The 22,049-nt window shown below is 36.7% G+C and overlaps 1 protein-coding gene across 3 annotated transcripts in view; it reads right to left on the minus strand.

Moving 5' to 3' along the window:
• Positions 1–12,441: 12,441 nt before the first annotated feature.
• The window catches only part of LOC120778641 (protein Teyrha-meyrha), a 56,068-nt gene continuing 46,460 nt past the window's right edge, over positions 12,442–22,049 (minus strand). Inside the window, exons 4-9 of one of the 3 annotated variants that reach the window (XM_040110542.1) lie at positions 17,278–17,897; positions 17,012–17,173; positions 16,098–16,461; positions 15,279–15,531; positions 14,879–15,185; positions 12,442–14,574 (exon numbers count right to left, since the gene is read on the minus strand). In XM_040110542.1, the coding sequence (XP_039966476.1) occupies positions 14,365–14,574; positions 14,879–15,185; positions 15,279–15,531; positions 16,098–16,461; positions 17,012–17,173; positions 17,278–17,897 (1,916 nt within the window). In that variant the 3' untranslated portion in view covers positions 12,442–14,364. Of the gene's footprint in view, positions 14,575–14,821; positions 15,186–15,278; positions 15,532–16,097; positions 16,462–17,011; positions 17,174–17,277; positions 17,898–22,049 lie in introns of all 3 variants that reach the window. The other 2 variants (XM_040110541.1, XM_040110543.1) reach the window with 2 other exon arrangements.

Raw genomic sequence — 22,049 nt, forward strand, 5'->3', positions numbered from 1 at the left:
CTTGAGATTGCAAGTGGTTTTTTTAATGCGTGAACGGAATTCTTGGAAATATTTTTTATGGATGTGGTCCTGGTATGTATTTAATATTAATAATATAAAAAGGAGAGGATGGAGTCATGTGTAGATACTTCGGACTGAGTAGGCAATTGAGAAGCAAAGTCCTCTCTCGACGAACGAAAACCAAACTCTATAAGTCACTCATAATTCCCGTCCTGCTATATGGTGCAGATGCTTGGACGATGACAACAAATGATGAGTCGACGTTGCGAGTTTTCGAGAGAAAAGTTCTGCGAAAGATTTATGGTCTTTTGCGCGTTAGCCACCGCGAATACCGCATTCGATGGAACGAGCTATGACTTTTTTTCTTAGTAAACTACAGGATTTCTACTTAACATATCAGTTTAAACAGTTTCCCCGCCTTTCCCCCTCTGTAAAAAAAATGCGTTGAAAGGAGTTGATCTAAAAACCTTCGCGAGCAGATACCTGTTCAGAAGCTTACTTACGCAGCTAGCGTTAGTCAAAGGATGTCAGGTAATGCTGCTGCGTCTAAACTTATAATACATGTAACTTCTACACCTACAAGAGCCAAAAAATACAAAAAAATAATAGAACCTCAGAAGCCAGAAATAAAAAAGTACACACCTGCTGAAGACTTACAAATCTTTGTTGAAGGTGATTTTACAAGAAAACACTAGGAGTTATTACACGAATCAAACAATGATATTTTTCCTTGTTATACGCTTATTAGAGAAGCAAAGAAAAGCTGTTATCCAAAACAAGATTCAATACGAGTTACAGAGAGATGTGCTGAAGTCGTGCTCCAAGATTTACTCGACCATACTACAATAAGGCTATGTCTTTAAACTGAGGACGTTCTTCAAAACTGCACGGTAGCTGAATTAGAGAATCTTGAACTTATTTATGGGGTTGCGATGGTTCACATCAAGTTGTATATCAACAAAAATACTCGCTCTTTAGCTCTCCTGACGATGGCGACTCCAACATATTTCAGAGTTCATTGGTTCCCTTGAGGTTGCAGTCACATATAGGTGACACCAAAAAAGTTCTGTGGCAAAATCCTACACCTTCATCTATTCCTTTCTGCCGACCAATTCGAATTCGATTTCTGTATGAAACTGTCAATGTCACAAAAGAAGAGATATTATACGTAGAGAATCAGGCAAAACGATTGCTGGTGATCAAAATACCCAATCCAATACGAGATATTTTCGTGCGACATAGATTCCTTCCAAAAATGGTTGACGCAAAAGTTTGCAATGCGGCTACCGATACCACTTTTACCATGAGATGTTACATATGTAGGAAAACGTCGAAAAGTTTCAATAACTTTGAAAGTACTAACGAGGAAGATCCCGAGTCATTAAAATTTGGTTTATCAATTATGCACGCTAGAATCCATTAATTTGAAACCATATTACACCTTGCTTATAAACTTCCTTTGAAGAAATGGCAAGTCCGAACCACAGAAGAGAAAAAACTTGGGAAAGAAAATAAGGAAAGAATCCAAAAAGCATACAGGGAAAGGACTGGACTATTAATAGACTTGCCAAAAGCTGGTTTCGGAAATTCTAATTCGGGTAACACATCTCGAAGATTCTTCAGCGATCCAGATTTAGCTGCTGAAATTACAGGAATAAAAAACGATTTCATAATCAAACTTAAGGTCATTCTAGAAGCAATGTCATCTGGCCATAAAATGGATGTAATGAAATTTCAAATATTTTGCAAAGATACAGCAAAAATGTACGTGGAGAATTACTCCTGGCATCCAATGACGCCCACTCTTCATAAAATACATGCACATGGCCCAACAATCATAAAATACGCTTCTTACCTATCGGTCAGCTATCAGAAGAGCCAGCGGAGGCTCGAAACAAGCATTACCGTCTATATCGACAAGACTTTGCACGACAATTTTCACGGGTTCAGTGCAACCAAGATGTTTTAAACAGGCTTCTTCTCACATCTGATCCATTTTTAAGTTGCCAGCGAAAACGTCAACGAAGCAAAAGCCAACCCTTCTTGAGTGAAACTATAAAGCTCTTCGAGTCACAGGAACCAGAGGTCCACGTCGACACTGAAACAGGGTTGCCTGAACATTCTGATGAATCAGAAGAGGCTTTGTAACAACACACACGGAGGAATTATTATTTTTTTATTATATCCGTAATTTTATTTTATCATTTTATTTTAATATATACATATATTCAATACTAGCTGACCCGGCGAAGCTCGTACCGCCTAATACTTAATGAATGTCGTGTTACCTTTTAGTTGAACTAATTTAGGCTTTGATGAACGTAATACAATGATACAAAATAATTTTAATATAGATAGAAATATGAAAGTATTTTATTATGATGAATGATGATGAATACAACAGAAGAAATAATAATAATAAAGTACTTCAAACACATGTCAGAAAAAAATATTGAAAACTATGTTGTGTAGATTGGGATACACTCGGATTAATTCATTTTGCACTTTGTGGTAAACGATATTCTTTGTTTTTTGAACAGGCGCAAGAACAAATAAAGCGGATGGTTTGCCGACACGTGAGCATGCCACGTACAATTGACCATGAGAAAAACATGCATTTTCTAGATTGAGGCCACAAAGAGTCAAGGATTGGCCCTGTGATTTGTTGATCGTCATGGCGAAAGCAAGACGAATCGGGGATTGAATTCGTTTAAACTCAAAGGGAATATCCGTTGGGATCGTCGGAATCCTTGGAGTAAGAACTTCCTCATCTTTAAATTTTTCTTTAAGTATCGACGCGTGAATCACATTGCTCATCAGTTTTTTTATTACCAAACGCGTTCCGTTGCACAGTTTTGATTGGTTTACATTTCTAAACATGATAACTACCGAGCCAACCTTCAGTTGTAAATTGTGCGGTGGTAAACCAGGCACTTCGAAGGAGTTTAAAAATTCAGTTGGATAATTAGTGGCTTCTTCTTCGTTGGTTACACAGTCGATAGATTTGAATGAATACAGAGTACCTACGATTTGATTTTGAATTATAAAATTGAGATCATCTGCATCTTTATTTTTACTGGCCAAAATTTCTCGCTCACTTAACCATTTAGTATTTTTTTGGTTAGCAACGACATCTTGTTGATAAGCTCGTCCTTTGATGAGACGAAATTGCAAAAATTTGAAGGAAATGAAATCAAACCGCCCGATTCGTCAACAGGAACACGGCCATTACCGATAGTCAGCAATTGTTTCGAGAAATCGTCAGCAGCTAGATCGTTCAACAATGCAACTCTCATATTTACAGGCAGTTGAAGTTTCTTTACATATCGCAACAGATTTGATGCTTTGAGGTAAGCGTTTATTTCGTCGGCAGCAGTAGATCCTGGAATGACTGGTAGTGTTTGTCGGTAATCTCCAGATAACAAAATCATTGCACCACCAAAATATCTCGAGTCATTGGGCAGATCTTTTAATGTTCGGTCTAGTGCTTCCAATGCGCGTTTGTGCGCTATTGTGCATTCGTCCCATATGATTATTTTTGATTCTACTAAAACTTTAGCCATTGCGGAGTGTTTCGAAATGTTACATGTCGGCTGTTCAGTAGTTTGAAGGTTTAATGGCGATTTTAACGCTGAGCGAGCCGTACGGCATCCATCTAACAATGTGGCCGCTATTCCAGAAGAAGCAATTGCTACCGCAATTTCGGATCTCGCATGTACAGTGGCCAAAATTAATGACATGAGGAACGTCTTCCCAGTTCCACCGGGGGCATCTAAAAAAAATAAGCCACCGTTGCCATCATCAATTGCATTAATCAGTGTATCATAGACTTCCTTCTGCTTAGGATTCAATAGCGGTACATTCGATTGAACTGATTGGATTAGTTCATGTGGATCATATTCACGTTCACGTTCTATTTATGTATTAAATGCGCCATTCATTCCGCGATCTGGCGCTGGCATTCCTAACCTAACTAACAAACTACCGCACATGAGGTAATACATATTTTCGATCAAGAGCAAAGTCTGGTTATGCATTTCCTCATTCACCTCAAGATCGGAGCTGACAGGAATTCGATGTAAAATATCTTCCGACATGTTATCTTTGTATTTGTTCCATAGATCACGTGGGTTTGATGGGAAGCATGTCGAAATGATGATAGCAAATAATGTGCGTATCTGACTTGGAGATGCAGAAATAATTGCTTCAGCGATTGTCGTGTCCCAATGAGTATCGTTTTCAAGCAAATTCAGCTCTTGACATGCTGCACGAAATGTGGGGCATACTATACCATTAACAGCTCGTAGTGATTCAAATGATGTTGGCTCTCGACCAATCGCAAATAGAAACATTCATCATTCTTCGGATTAACTGTGTAAATACCACCAAGAGCATTAGTAGAACGCATGTCTGAATGACCAGGAACTGCATCGCCTTGCTTACGACGTTGAAATTTTTTCTATGTAACGTTCCAAGTGTAATAACGTGGCATTTCTGAGTAAAACAACGTTAGTGCGAACGGATCGCTTTGACAAATGGCAAAGAAGCTGGTCGCTGGAGGTGTTTCGGCACGTTGAGCAGCATTCGACCGTTCTCTAGATGCACCCCCAAATGTACAACAGTGGAAGACGTTCGTGAATAGGGAATGAAAATAAACGCCAAATTGCTTCATTGCAGTTCACATATCTACCAACTTGATAGCGCGTGATTTCAACGTTGATATTGGATGTTTGGATACCAAAAACCGCCATGTCGCTCCCTTTCGGGACATATTTGCAAATGTGTTTCATTGACTTGACCGAATTGCAATACTAAACATTACAATGTGCCTTGAATGTTTTGGAAAGAAGTGGCGAATATGGAACAATCCAACTGTTGTCAACTACGAAACCGTTTCCTTTCACTTTAGTTGTGATAGTACTACCATTATCATCGGGCGATCTACGCCGATACAATGGATAACCATCGTTGCCTGTAATGGTCTCTGCCGTAAATTTTCGTGGATACCGTTTGGAACACTTGCCGTCGACCATGCACGGTGATTGGCGGTTGATAGTGCCACACGGTCCATAAATCATATTCGTGATTACAACATCATGTAGGTCTGGAACGGTTTCAGGAGCAGGAATCTCCGCACATATGATGGCATCTATTTGATCTGGCCGAATTCTTTCAACTAACCAAATTAGAATGTGAGCATGCGGTAGGCCTCGTTTTTGCCATTCAACTGAGTACATCCAGCATCGAGTAATCCCAAAGACGTGTTGCTTAACAATGTAATTCATTAGTGACCGAATTTTTTGCCTGAAAACACGTGCGGTGATGTCGTGTCGATCACTTGATGTTTGTCCGGGAAGCAGCAATTGAATAATTTCCGTCCATTTTGGATTACATGTAAATGTAATGAATAGCTCTGGCCGACCATAATGACGAACATATGTCATTGCATCTTGCGCATATTCATGCAAATGACGCGGGCTACCTGTGTATGTCGGTAAATTGGTCAATCGACCAATATTTTCTGAATCTCCTTCTGTGCTAATTGCATCGCGTAAATGCATATACTCTTCCGAACGCAATTTAGCTTGATTCAGCCGAATGAAATTCAGGCGCTCCGTTTCGATTTTAACGTACATGTCAACGCAATATTGTTGAAGCTGTCGACGAAATCCCAACAAATAATTGTCACAATTTTCACGAATCATCAAACGATATGCGTAATAATTCATCGACCTAACCTTCTTGGTAGTTTCCTCACCTGAAACAAATACAGTAAGATTTGTATTTTAGAACCCCTAATAGGTTAACGACTCTTACAGCTACTCTCTACTAAATTAGAAATGACAACTTTTTTGGTTACCAAAAGTAAACAGAATAAAATGTAATCAAGTTAAAATGAAAACAATAATATTGATCTTACCATTCAATGGATTAATCATTTTGATATTAAAGTGATATCCATCGTCTCCTTGCCAAAACATCAGCGGGTATTGTAACGCGTCATATGAACGGTGTGTTTCATATAGTACTTTTTGTAGTTGCCCAGTATTGCCTCGTGTAAGTACAATATCACGTGTTTCCAAGTTTTCACCAACAACCAGGATTGCCACTTCATCGATTGTTGGAGTATTAAATTTGCGTTCATGTGTTCCAGCTGGTCTTTTATCTGCTCTGATCACAACCTTAAAGTCATCACTTGGCATGCGCTCTAAAGCAGTCTTGAACAGCCTGACCAATGCATGATGTTCATGAAGCATTTGCTGCAGATCTTGGAGAGTTGCTCTTTTCGTAGCTGTGTTGATCTCTTGACGCCGGTCGAGTTGTTTTTCCATATTGCCCATGAAATATATTTGCAAGAATTGGTTGTAATGATCTAATGCGATGGCAACTCTGGCCTTGAATCTGTAAAGTCAAGGCCATAGTTATAAAACTTACTTTACAAACACTTTTTTTTTCAAATATTAACATCCCATTTTAATTTCAGAGAAAAATACAGAAATCTAACAAACTACATTCCAGATTTTTTTTTACAATAATAGAAAATAAAGGTTTCAACGTAAATTACCTTAAATGTCGGATTATATCCGTGTTCTTCGATAATTTCCGCCCCAAATGAAGTCATTTGGAAACAGACATTGTATTTTTGAGTGTTCGTTAGAAAATGTCGTGATTCTTGTGTTTCGCCATAAAGCATGGCCAAAGCATTTACCAATAAAACAGCACAAACCAGGCGTTTCATGTCGATGGGTCGATGGTTGCAAGAATGGATATAGAAACGCTTCGATTCAAATCAATACTTGAACCATTTCTTCTTGCACTTCGAAGATTATTCCTCTGTTCATCTGTATGATAAGCTCGACGATTTTTCGTTTCCAACCTAGCCGTTTCACGGGCTGCATCTCTTTGCTCATGTGTTTGAGAAGCACGAATTAAGGCCCTTCTTTGCTTCATACTAACGCGGCATCCTTCTCGAACTTCTGAACGGACACATAAATATTTGTTACAGCATTTGACAGGACAACAAATGTTTGACATTGTAATAAACAAATCAGCATTTATTGAAATGTTTAAGTATTCATTACACATATCGAGTTTTCATTGTTTTTATACTCTCGCAACAAAGTTGCTAAGGAGAGTATTATAGTTTTCACATAACGGTTGTTTGTAAGTCCTAAAACTAAAAGACTCAGATATAGGGTTATATATACCAAAGTGATCAGGGTGACGAGTAGAGTTGAAATCCGGATGTCTGTCTGTCCCTCCGTCCGTGCAAGCTGTAACTTGAGTAAAAATTGAGACATCATGATGAAACTTGGTACATGTATTTCTTGGCTCCATAAGAAGATTAAGTTCGAAGATGGTCAAAATCGGCCTACTGCCACGCCCACAAAATGGCGGAAACGGAAAACCTATAAAGTGTCATAACTAAGCCATAAATAAAGATATTAAAGTAAAATTTGGCATAAAGGATCGCATTAGGGGGCATATTTGGAAGTAATTTTTTTGGAAAAGTGAGCGTGGCCCCGCCCCCTACAAAGTTTTTTGTACATATCTCGGAAACTACTATAGCTATGTCAACCAAACTCTATAGAGTCGTTTCCTTCAGGCATTTCCATATACAGTTCAAAAATGGAAGAAATCGGATAATAACCACGCCCACCTCCCATACAAAGGTTATGTTGAAAATCACTAAAAGTGCGTTAACCGACTAACAAAAGACGTCACAAACACTAAATTTTACGGAAGAAATGGCAGAAGAACGCTGCAACCCGGCTTTTTTTTTAAATTGAAAATGGGCGTGGCGTCGCCCACTTATGGACCAAAAACCATATCTCAGGAACTATTCTACCGATTTCAATGAAATTCGGTATAAGATATTTTCTTAACACCCTGATGACATGTACGAAATATGGGTGAAATCGGTTCACAACTACGCCTTCTTCCAATATAACGCTCTTTTGAATTCCATCTGATACCTTCTCTGTATAATATATACATTAGGAACCAATGAGGATAGCGGAATAAAACTTTACACGAATACGGTATTTGAAAAATATGCAAATGACGGATAATGAAATCTCGATTATCACTTTATCATGCGAGAGTATAAAATGTTCGGTGACACCCGAACTTAGCCCTTCCTTACTTGTTTTAATTTTTTTCCATATGTCAAATAGTGTGTGGTTGGCAGCTTTTTGTTTACAGCAGGAAGAGTTTATGTTTTCAATTCAATGACGGCTGCGGAAGTTTCTAAAATGTTTGTAGAGGTGGTTTGGGCAGTCTTCTTTATCACGAACACATGTATTTGAAACGCACAAAGCATTCGGTGGAAACTTGATTTATGCAAGCAGCAAACTGTTAACCAATCTAGCGAAACGGCTAATAAAGAGTACGACTTGGGCATTTTGAGTCATCTACGTAAAGCAATTCTTCGTAAACGGCCGGATTTGTGGACAGGTGGAAATCACTAAATCGGGTATATTTGGCAAGGTTTGTACAGATTGCATAAAATACATACTGGATATTAATTCTTTTAGAGTTACGAAAATCATTATATGTATTAAATGGGGTTGAAGTAATTCGGGAATCGATAAAGCCAAGCGAAAGTTGAAAATTCTTATATTGTGTAGTATTAACCCGATTGAATCCATTTTTCGCATTACGACATAGTATTAGCAGAAAGAAACCTTTATTTTAGATATGTCGAAAGTATTCACCCGATTTTATCCAGTTTTGACACAAGGGTACATTATTGTGAGAAAATGTTTCTCTTCGAATTTGAATTATATACTTGTATTTGCATTATATACATATTTCAAAGATTGAAGACAGATTTGCGGCAAAAAATCAACGATTGCCATTGAGGTCCAGATATTCCATAAATTGTGGCTTGAAAATTTACTATAGGGTTTCAAAATTTTTATAAAGTGAAAGAAACAAATTAAATTTAAAATATATATTTGAAGGTTGGGGTCCGATTTCCCAATTTCGACACCGGCTCCTATAAAGTCTACCTGTAGCATTTTGGAAATTTCATTAGTTTGCAATATTATTATAACATAATATTAAACATATCCGTTTTTTGGATTGATTCAATTACGTAGATGTCCTGTCGTTGAGTGAATTAAGTTCCTCATGTTATAAATTGGAGATATTCTTTCTCGCTTCCCATTGTTCAAATTGGTTTTGTTTCTTGGATCCCTTTTAGCAATTATTTTTAAAAATGGTTAAAGCCGAAGTTATGGGTCGGCGTGTGGGTAACTTCTAAGCAATTGTACATGACCCAAGTATTTCCCAACAAAGCTTGGTTCTTTGGATCACTGTATTGATTTAGCTTGTATTTATGTATATAATACTTCTTAGTCGTCATATTATTGAAAATAATTAACTTTTCAATGCTTTAGAAAAGGCATAGCTTATTACGCAAGCTTTCCAAATTTTACGTTTTCTTCTTCTAGGTTATTGGGGTAGACAGCGCTTACGTGGTTATAGCCGAGTTTGCAACAGCGCGCCAGTCGTTCTTCCTTTTCACTCTTTGGCGTCAATTGGAGGTTCCAAGTGTAGCCAGGTCTTTCTCTTCCTCTGCTTCCCCCGGGTACTGCATTCCATACTCTCAGGGTTGGAGTGATTTTATCCATTCGGACGACATGACTTAGCCGGCATAGCCGTTGTCTCTTAATCCGCTGACTATGTCAATGTTGTCGTATATCTCATCGTTCCATCGACTGCGGTAATCGCCATAAATCTTCTGCAGAACTTTTCTCTCGAAAACTCGTAACGTTGACTCATCAGTTGTTGTCATCGTGCATGCCTCTACACTAAATAGCAGTACTGGAATAATGAGAGACTTAGAGAGTTTAGTCTTTGTTCGTTGAGAGAGGACTTTGCCTACTTAGTGCGAAGTAGCACCTGTTGGCAAGAGTTATTTCGCGTTGGATTTCGATGCTGACATTGTTGTTGGTGTTAATCCTGCTTCCAAGATAGTCGAAATTATCTTAGCCAAGTCACTAATGCTACGACTGTTTCTGTTGGACCTTTTTGTATTGCTCAACATCAGTTTTCGCCGAAGTATTAGTTTTGCAGGTACAGTAAATTCAGACATAGCGGCATGGAGGCAGCACCTGTTCGTGCTGTCAAAAGCAGCTTTAATATCGACCTTTTCAGGGGTCTCTTTCTAGATTTAGCGCTTGGTGAATATCTGCTGAGTTGTTCATTTTCTAGACCTAAAGCCACACTGATAAGGTCCAATCAGTTTGTTTAATTTTTCATTCAATATATGCGGTGTTGATTTTAGATTTTACCACTTGGTATAATATTCTTTTATTGTTTGGCGTTGTTCGAATTTCTCCATTTTTTCCATTGTGTGTTATCATATTCTATTTTTATACTTTCGTAAAGTCCTATAACTAAACTTCAAATTAAGATAAGAATACTATGCATTGGTACACCACGCCCACTCCTCAAAGAACGATTGTGTTGAAAATTACGATATTTCATTAAATTAATACGCAGAAGCATTACATTTCACACATGAAGTGGAGCGTAAGAGCTGCATAGGTTTCAGTGTGAAAATTTTTAGTTAAGTTTGAATATCTCAGGAACTAATCATCATGAGGACATCGGAACAAAAATTTGCACAAACAGTTTTATTTAGGTATGCCACATTTTTTTTTGTTTTTATAAGTAGGGGGAAGCTTCAAAAGCCGAAGTGAGGAACTTATATCCGCTAAACCTAACCTACTCCCAACTCCAGACTCTCCCACGGAACCACATTTTAATCAAAAATGGTAGAAATTCGACCACTAATCTCGGTAAATCTTAAAAATATATATTAATGAAATTCTGAGATCATATTTTTCTGATCGTAAAATGGGCTTTATGGCCTAATCGCGTTGGAGCAAAATACGTTTCTTAAAAGAATATGACTTTTGACCAAAATCAGACTGCAAAGCCATACCGAAGAGTGATAAGCACAATAACATGAATTAATTGGACATTGTTGCAAATAAGTTGAGCAAGTTCGTGTAATCAGCCTGGTAACGTCGTTTCTGTCATCGAACCACAAACAGTGAGCATCTAAGAAGAATGTTGACATCATTCTGGTTTCAAAATTCATGTTTTCTCCGGAACGTAGATTGTTAGAAATAGTTCGCAATTTTTCCAAATTTTTCATTGCAGGCTACTTCAAATATTTTAGCGCCACTTTGAAGTATTTTGTGTTAACTACCTTCAAAAAAATGATTCGAAAAATCATTGCAAACCCTCAAGTTTCATACAAAACAATGTATGTACATAAAACAAAGTATTTATTTCACCTTTCCCATCCATATTCGAGTAAATAAACAACGTTTTTCCTTGAATTTATAATTTATTTTTAATGTGTTAGTTACTTTTTTAATTTTTTTTAGTACTATTCAATAATTTAAATTGTAATTACACTTTCTCTTTAAATACACTCTCTGCTTAAAAACTAAGTATGTCGTCTGCATTAACCTAATGTACACAGATATATATATATATAACAACTATAGCACACAATTATTTAAATATTAGATTATTAGTGAAAAACAAAGGATTAATCGTACTTTTTCTAAGTAAATTTTGTAGATTATAATTAAATATGTATGAAATAAAATTGTATTTAATATTTATTCAACTAAAATGAGGCTAATTTTTACAATGATAATATTTGTGAAATTAATAATTAATACTTAATACTAAGAAAAAATGAAATATCGAAATTATAAGAATTGCTGATCAGCTGTGTATTTGTATATACTATTTGAATTTATGTGCATACATTTGTTAGGGATGTTCGTATATTTTACAATGGAATTGTTTTAAAACGAGTGCCAAAAAATGTATGACTGTATACTAAATTTCCTGAAGGAACATTTGTATTTTTAAATCTCTTCGAAATAAGTGTGGTTTACGATAAGTAAATTGTTTAAATCAAAATTTACGAAAAGAAGTAACTTAGTATCCTGAAAACAATGAAAACAAAAAAATGTTAACTTCGACTGTATAAAAGCTATAATCCTCTCTGTAAAATATTGTTTTTAAAACATAGTAAGTGAACAGCGAAAACGCTATTCCCTTCTCTCTTTGCCGTAGGATGACGTAGATTTCCACGGCATTTGGACTTTTGCCGTAGAAACGTGTCAGCTGATTGCTCTCTCACAACGCAGGGTTGCCAATCTCGATATACTGTAGTAATTATAAATATGTTTGAAATTTTCTCAAACTAACTCAAAATCAGAGTCGAGTGCTATTATTTATAAATATATAAACTATTTTTAATAGTTTAATTTCAGTTTTGATATTTTATATTATGAAAAATTGTTATTGAAAACTTAGATGTGTACAAAACTATATGTGCGTATTCAGCAATGGCAACATTGTTCAAATGAAAACAAACAAAGATGGCTGATTTTTGCGTTTTTACCACGGCCTCAACTTTTGACACATTTTGCTCGCTAAGGAAGGCAAAGGAAGGAAGGGAGTAGCGTTTTTGGCTGTTCCTGCTATAAGAGCTAAGCAAAATTTCGTGAAGAAATCTTGTTAACTACAAAAGTTTTCCATACAATGTCTTGATCTTTTTTGAGCTACATCCCATTGTAGTCCGATGTCATTGGTTCGGACAAATTAGAAATTTCTTGCAAAGGAAAGGGCGTTTACTCAATTCTAAATCGATATCAGAAAGATTGAGGGAGTACTTCGCGTGTATACGGACAGATGAATGAAGAGACGAAATTTTAAACCTGCGAATGGTCACTAACTAGCCAAAAAATGCGAAATATTCTCCACAGTTAAATGTTCCATCTATGAAATTGACCTCCTCTGTAACTACGACTCGCTAAGTCAGAATAATCGAAAATTTTAGAAAACTGCTGGATACTAAAACTACTGATTCATTAAAAGATGCTTTCGCTTCGCTGTTTAAAATTTCGCTGACCGATATTTAATGTTAATTTATTTTATGGCAACAATATAAATTGATTTTTAGGACCTCCGGCCTGTGATAGACCAACATACAGTTGGCCATGAGTAAAACATTCCTTTCGGGGGTTAATCCCTACTAATTAGAAAGTCTGGCCTTGGGACTTGTTTATAATTAGAGCGAAAGATGTTTTCATCGGAAATTGAAGCCGTTTAAATGGGGCTGGAAGATCACTTGGGATCATCGGAATCCTCGCTATATGAGCTTGTTGACCAGCTGCTGGGCCGGTGATAATGGTTGCTACAATTAAATTGTCTTTCAATTCCTTAATAAGCAGCCTTGTTCCGTTGCACATGCTTGGAGGACTTAATTTATTCATAATAGGAATTCCAATTTATGTGGTGGCAATCCAGAAGGGTTTAATGAATTTAAAAATTCCTGGGGATAATGTACTGTGTCTTCGGGGATAATGGACTGTTTATCGTACTATCATTCCTGGGTGACACTATTGCCCTAGAACACAACCAATAAAATTCCTTTTCATGCAAATTCTCGATGTCAGGGTATACTGCATCTATTAAAATTCCTAAACTATGGACAATGTGCCTTAAAGGCTCATCCAGAAGAATATTAAAATTACTGTTAAATTTAGAGTGGTAAAAATTCCTTCCCCAAGTTTAAGCGGTTGCTGTGAAAAATCACCATCAGTGATTCCATGAAGATAAGCTCTCATATTCGTCTGTGATTTTATATTTTCAATCCAAATCCATAAGGGCGACGATTTTAAGCAGCTTTGATGATATCCGCTCGGATACCTCTGTTAATCACAGGAAGAGTCTGTCGGAAATCTCCAGCAAATACAAAAGTTATCCCGCCCATGAGAGCAAAGGAGTTTCTAAGGTCTTTTTATGTTCTGTCCACGGCCTCTATATGGTTTTTATGGCTCATAGTGCATGTATTCCACATAATCTTCTTCATCTTCTCTTGCAATCGTAAACCAAGAGGCCCATTTTTGCGGATAGAACATATTGATTGCTATTCAGTGTGTTGCAGCATAGCTAAAAATAATAAATAACATTCTCTGTCTAAATTTAACATTCTCCGTTATAAGTAATGATTTTTTTTAATTTACGCTCGTAAGTCGGTTAAAAATGAATATTTTCTGTATTTTTTTTTACAAACCATCCTCCCCACAGTTAAGCCCCATAATACAACTACCAATTAAAAATCCATTTTAAAATAAGAACATCCCTAATGTTGGCATGAACATCTTTGCGTCTTATTATTCGTCCCACCAGTGGTATTTTCCAGTTAAAATAACATTTAGTTTTTCAAATATACGAGCGAGTTCCGTGTGTGTTTTGTATAATGGTATATAGTATATTATACTATGTATGTATGTGTTGTGATTGTTGAATAAATTCTTAAAGATTCACCAATTGTTGTGGCGATGGCGACTTGCGTACCTCTTGTTGTTGCTGTTGCTGCTGTTGTTGTTGGTGTATTAGATTCTGCTGTTGCTGCTGTAAGTCTTTACTCAACCTATAGCTGCTCATCACATTGGCACAACTCTGATGGAAGTATAAATTCCGTCCACGGAAGAAGGACTCCGTGGCAAAATCCTTTATACCTGTCTTAAAGAGAAGAGCAGACAAATTTTGTGATTGCATTACTTCCGTAAGAAATATGAGCGAAACATGTACATACGAACATAGAAACATATGTACATATGTAGGTGAGTATATAAGAATTTGTATGTGCAAATAGAAATAGTAATATAGTAAAGAGACAGCGAGTATTTTAGAGATTAGTGCAGCGTTTTTTTTATATTTAATCTTTGTTTTTATCAAGACGGAAGACAGAAACTCAAATTATTCGTACCTTACAAATGAAACATTTGTTTTCATCGTCCGGTTTATTATCCGAACTAAATCCCACCTTTAAGTCCATTTGCTTGTGTGCCGTTGCCATTAAATTTGTATGAGCGCCACAATTGTCACCGCTAGCACCGTTACTAACACCGCCGCCCCCTCCACCAATACCGCCCATGCTGTGCGCATTATCTGCCTCTACTTGTTGGTGCTGTTGCTGTTTAGCTCGCAGCTCCTCGAAGGTGCTGTATTTGGAATTGTTGTTGTTGTTATTATTATTATTAGAAATGTCAATGTTTGGCTCAGTGCTGGTCACTTGCGGCTCCGAACGTGGTCGCTCCTGTTCGACCATCGGCGAGTGATTATCCGAAGTCCTTTAAGTTAAAAACAAAAAGATACACATAAATGTAGCAAAAGTAAATATTTTGCGTAAAAAAATTGGCGCATTCTTTTAATTGCCTGCTTACCTGCTACTAACTACCGTTTCATCGAACTTTCGTTTTTTTCCGCTGCAGAGATTCGTCATTTTAATAGAATCATCGTCATCGACAATGACGTCCTCATCGCTGTCGTTGGCATTGCATGTTTCCATCGCAACATCCTTGCCGTTACAATTGCCGCCGGCCGCAGCGCCACTGCTGGAGCGCTCATCAACGGCGCCACACGAGTCCGCGTTGTAGAAGTGATGGGTTGTCGATGACAGTTCGCTGACATTTTTCACTGTAATTGGTGGTGAGAGTGAGTAAAAATAAATCATATACATATGTACATACGTAAAGAGCATAGATGCGTATATTTGCTTTGCTTAAAATTTTATTTGTTTCCTAAAAGTTTTTGTTTTATAAACATGTCCGGATGTTGAAAACTTAGGGTAAACATATGCTCTGTTTGTAAGAAATGTGGACATACTAATTAAGAAATAGTTCCTAATTCTAGTCTGCATCGAAAACTTGGGCGGAGAACCCCTACAAAGATTATGTCTATCACCAAGGATTTTGCAAAATGCTTGATAACTTTCGTACATTATTGAGCCGTTCCATTTTTAACTATTTTTCATCTTCTGATAATTACGTAGATTATTAGGCTCATTGAAGGACCAGGGTTAACTAACTTCAAGAATTTCCATTTTCTATACAGAGTCTTGTCTATTTAGCAGACCTTTACTACTTTAACAGACTTTTAAGCCGAATTTGTTTTACTGAAGATATTCGGTCATCGGCTTTCATCCAAAATCCTAAAAGCCTACAAAACTCCAATAATTGTTATAACCCGTAAAAGTTGCTTACCACTGATATGTCCTTGTTGCGCTGTATTGGTGGGCGCTGAGTGGTGCTGCGCCTGATTCCACGTTTGCGTTATATTACCGCCACTGGTGCTGGTTGCATTCAAATCATCCTCACTACTTGCCGTGTCCTTATTCATTACACAAGCCGTTCTATATAAGATGCCATCCAGCTTTCCTGGTTGGCTATTGCTACTGTGCATATTGCTGCTCAATGTTGTGTTGACAATGTTGCTGTGATGCCCGTGGCTCATGCTATTCACGCTCAGTTGAGAGTGCGTCGTCAATTCGGAGCCCGAGTCCGGAACATCATCATTACAACTCTCAACGTCCACCGTTTCGATTTCTTCCTGCATTTTGTTATCTTCCTGCAATAATTTTTAAAACAAGTAAAAAATATGTCCAAATATAATACTCGTTAATATTTTGCTGTTCTCAAAGTAAATCAAAACCAGAACAAATTATAGGTAATTTTCTTAAAAAGAGGGATTCATCTCTAATCTTGCAAAATTTTGAATAGTACTTTAGCATAACCTCAGGCTCCCAGGTATTCACGATTTTTCGTACTTCATTTACATATACTTATGTATTTAAGACAGGGTTTCCGATTTGTAACAATTTTCAAAAGTCTTAATTTCAGAGATCTCTTCTGGGAATAAAAGTCTATCTAAACTATTCCAAAAAACTAGAAGTAAATATTACAACAGTATCAAAGTTTACTCATTTTTTGAATTGAAACTTTTTGTTGGTCAAAATAATTAGTTCGGAACGTCATGCATTATAGAAGGAGAAAGAATTATTTCTTATAGTTACTGTGAAAGTTTGTCAGTTCGTTTCATTATGTCGCAATATGCACACTCTATTCTTTTTAAACCTATGGTAAGGATAAATTTTGTTTTGATTTTGGTAGAAGCTTACCTCAGGTGGCATCTTTCCGGCTTCAATCGCATATTTTCGTTTGCATATTGGGCAGGAATTGCAGAAGAGATTTTCCATGAAATATAAATCATTTCCATATTTTCGTTTTCGTCCCTTTATTCTCAGACGATTTTGCCTATTATTGCGTATTCGCTGAAAAGTCTAGAAATAAAATTGACAATATTAATAAACCGTTAACTTTCTAGACTTAAGACATTTTAAATACATAATCTTTGTTCTTAATACATCGGCAACATGACACTCACCTCCCACCGATTATGGCTGGTGCGTATGGCGTTCTCCTGTGCCGGACACGGCGGTGCAAACATATAAGATGCCTGTAAATTCGTACGTTCCATACCCGAGCTCAACTTATAGAGTCGGTCTAGTTCGGTCAGAAAGTGTGAATTCCATTCTTCGGCCGAAATTTTGATACCACAGATTGGGCAAATATCTGGCACATGACCCGGCGGTAGACTGAGCGCACTCGCCAGACCGCCGCTACTATTGCTGCCACTCGAACTGCCACCGCTGCCAATGCCCACACCGACTCCACCAGCTGTGGTCAAGCCACTGAGACCACTCGCCACACTACGCAAACCGGCACAGCTTACCGGTATACCGAGACCGCCCATGCCGCTCAAACTCGCCGCAGCCAACAGACCACCATTCGGATGATGGTGATGGTGATGTGTGTGATGATGGTGATGGCCGAGATGACTTACTGACGCGGGAGAGGATGTGGTTGACGCCACTGAGGCGGCTACGGCAGCAGCGGCGGCCGCCATGGAAGTTGCTGTTGTAGTTGCTGATGACGCTTTGATGCCCACCATGCCACCGCTACTGCTACTGCTGCTGCTACCACCGCCATTGTTGTTGTGTACATCTGCGGTGAAAGAGGAATTTGTAAAAAATCAGTAGGAATCTTTTTTCAGCGCAGTGTTTTTTTTTTGTGGTCTGTTACAAGTGTTGGCAGGAAAATGGGTAGGTGAATTGTTGCCAATGAGTGATGAATTGCGTGACTTGGTACATTTTTTCGTGGTTTCGTTGCTCGTTTGTATGCTATGTTGGTGAGGCATGTCAAACGACAGCAAGGACAGTAATGTGTGGGCATTTAATTAAAGTGTGTTAAATTGATTTAATTGGCCAATCGACATGTTTGAATGAGTGCAGTTAAATGGAAAAAAATTGAGGTGCAAAGTTATGAAAACATATTTAATAAAATATATTACTGAGCAAAGTTTAAATTCCCACTAAATGCACATAAATACATGGCACTTAAACTATAAGTGACGGTATGAAAAAGTTCTTTTGAATGGGAAATGCCATTAAATTTTAAATAAATGTAGTCTGAAATAAAGTGAGATATTATTCCAAACTTTATATATAACTAGCAACTAATTTTGATAACTTATTTTTTTAATCACTTAATTAATTGTTCAGAAAACTAGCTTTATCCAATAATACGATATTTGAGCTTTGTGCAATGAATCAGTGATCTGCAATGAATGAGTTAAACACAACATTGAAAGTGTAAACACAATGGCTACGACAGACTGCAGCGGCACGACAGTGAACTGAAAACGTCGTTGTTCATCTTACTACATGTACATTTTGAGAAGCAACAACAACACAATGGCCGGCATGTACACAAAACAACGCAGTTGTCCATTTTGTATGTACACAATTTCGTTGTGGCCATACTAATACCTTTCACTTCAATGAAATTTTAATATTTTGTTCAAAGTGAAATTTTTATGCAAAAAATAAGTAAATAGGTCAATATTTTTGCTTTAAACTATCAATTGTTATTACAAATGATATAATAGAGCTATAATATAGCTATTTTATGCTTTTATTTGTAAAATAACATCAAGTTTGTTAGAGCTGTGAATAATTTTACATTTTACATATTAGTGGCATCACCACTCTACCTCCTCTTTCTATCTTCCATTCTACTGTCAACTCTACTGTCGTCCTACTGTCGTTGGCAAAAATAGGAGGATATTGAAGTTAGCGAGAACGACAACTGTCGGCCTGCAGTCGTGTAGTCGTGCAGCTGTCAAAATAACACTGCCCATAAGAACGTGTGTATTTTAATATTTGACAGATGTAGTTTGCAGTCTGTCGTAGCCATTGTGTTTACACTTTGAGCCACTTGCGAAAAATTGAGTATGAAGCGAGCAAATTATTCACGGAATGAGTCCAAGTGTGATCACTGCTCACTTACAATTATGAGAGAGAGAGTTTTGGCTTGTGAGCTGCTTAGCTTGTACGAAACATATATGTACAGATTCACAAGTTTTTGGTTATGAGTTCGCAATACTTATGAATCTTTCCTAAGGATTCTCTGACAATTATGAATACAAAACACTTGTGAATATACGAAGAAGCTCAATTGTGCGCAAGCCACTTGAGCCTTTAGAGCCGTAACGCTATGAACCAAAGGCTAAAAAATCCATTAAGAAAGTACTAAGAGTTACTATTATACATAGTGCATTATTATAGTTACAAGGATTTTGTAACTGATTCTAATAATAACTAGATATAATGAAATAAAAAACGGGGTTTTCATATTTTGTATTCATTTTCTCTATATTAAAAAAAATCACATATATGTATGTACATACATACTCACATTTATGTTATCACTTATAATATTACATTTTATTTTATAAAATGATAATTCAGTTCCTTTCGATGGAATTAAAATTAAGAATAAAAATACTAAACATAAAATTTACTTCAAGATTTATGGACATAGATAAGATTTAACTCCAACGATATATACTATAAGTATGTAGCACAGCACACATCTCATGTTCTTGCCTGACACAAAACCCACCGACATTTCTTGTATTTATAGTATCTCTTAGTAATTTTACTATGTTTTAATGTGATTTCTTGTGCTATTTTAAAAGAAAACTGAATAAAAGGATAAGAAACAAAGAAGCTTGAAATTTGTAGTCACTTCAATCACGCGTAGGTATAAAATATATTTTGAATAGGCGCGGAATTTGTGAATGTATTCATGAATAAACAATGTGCCACTTATAAGTGAATGTATTCATAAGCCTTTAAACTCATCTAATGGTATGCAACGAATAGCTCAAACAATTGTATACAGAGAAGCAAGCCAAGCTAAGTGGTCAAGTTTACGGTCGATAACTTGACCACACTCATGTGTCAGTCGACTGATAAATGGAAAGCTGTCAGCGAAGCGTCAGCGTTCATAATGACCAAACTGAGATCTTTTCAACAGACTAGGCGTCCGTCAGTCCGCGAAATAGAGGAGACTTAAATGTCTTGTCCCTCCCACTAAGTAATACCTAGCCGGTGGTTCCGTGGGAGAGTCCTGAGTTGGGAGTAGGTTAGGTTTAGCGGATTAAAGTTCCGCACTTCGGCTTTCGATGCTTCCCCCTACTATAAAAAAAAAAAAAAAAAAAAAAAGCCAAGCTAAGTGTGAGCGATAAGTGATTGTGACACATATTCACACTCTTTATTACACAAGCAAGCCATGTGATTGTGAGAAGATAATATTTTTAGTGAGAGCAAGTATGAGTGAACAATGGGGGTGATTCATGAATTTGAGAGTATAATCATAAGCCAATTATTCACTGCAGATCACTGCAATGAATTTATCGCATTTGGCATACGACAGCGGTCTAATAATTATTTATTTTTAATGATAAAAGAGACAATACTGTAAAACCCTGATAGTTTTGCCCGTCTGGATGCAGCCTGTGGACATCATACCCTGAAGACCGGGGAACGGTAGTCAATACCTTACCGGTAACTGGTCGACAGGGATGTGCTTGTCTTCTTGCCAAGCAGGACAAGAATCACACGGTCTTTGGAGATTCCTATTTCACTTTATAGCGAAATGAATTCAGCACGAAATACATATGTATCTACACGATATTTTCTTGTAATCTGAGAGAGAATTTTTTTTATATTTTAAAATTGTATGATTATATTTTTTTTCGAAAAACTGACTTATGTATGACCATGTACCATATCAGTATAGAAATTGTTCCAATAGTTTTTGTATAACTGCTTAATAATTTTCTTGACTAAATCATATATAGTACATACTTGTATGTATGATTCAGATAATTATTTCTCCTGTTTTCTTTTTCTAAAGTCTGCTAAAAATCTGAATTGGTTCAATTAAGATGGCAATAACGCCTGATTGATACAGTTAGAATTTTCAAGAAATTTATTTATTCTTTTAAATTTTATTTTTACACACTCCGGTGAATATTTAAGTTATACGCGAATTCGAGAAGGCGTTTTAGAGTGTTTGAAAGTGCATTCCAAATTTTAAACGCGTTTTTCTCAAAAGGGCGCTTTCAGAGTCAGTGACCAACATTACTCGAAAACGGCTAAACCGATTAGTCTCAAATTCTAACACGAGCTTCCTAAATATATTTTTTAGTAATTAAACCATGACTATTTCTCACCGAAAAAATTTTTTTTATAAACAATTTAATGATAAACTTTGGTCAAAAAACGATTTTTTTAAACTGCCATTTTGTAGAGATTGAGATGTTTTAGATTTGAGATTACCTTAACGAAATCTTTATGATTTTTTCATTTCACAGGATCCAGTTCAGGATCGTCTTTTTTAGAGGAGCTCCGGAGCTCAGCTTTAGTTTCTTTCCAAATAAATATTTTTACTAATACAAAGTCTTCAAATACAGTTAAAAGATACCATAATATGTGTACAAATTTTTGGACCAATAAATTTAAAAGCTTTTTTCGGCCTTCTAGCTGTATACATTTATAACCCCTTCATGGAAGAAATTGAAACACAATCGTGACTCGAAATTCTACTTTGAGAAAAACTTTATGCCTTGATAGCTCTAATGTAGCAAATTAAACTATTTTATATTATTTTTGTGAAAGAGTTTATATCGCTTACAACCACATATAATTGTGGTTTCGCCAGCAATGTTGCCGGAATAGCACTGCACTAGTAAGTACCCAATTATCTTAGTCTGTATTTTAGGCTTTGTGGTGTAGTCGTGCATAAACC

The sequence above is a fragment of the Bactrocera tryoni genome, chromosome 5 (assembly GCF_016617805.1).
Source record: "Bactrocera tryoni isolate S06 chromosome 5, CSIRO_BtryS06_freeze2, whole genome shotgun sequence".
In the NCBI taxonomy this organism is placed as follows: domain Eukaryota; kingdom Metazoa; phylum Arthropoda; class Insecta; order Diptera; family Tephritidae; genus Bactrocera; species Bactrocera tryoni.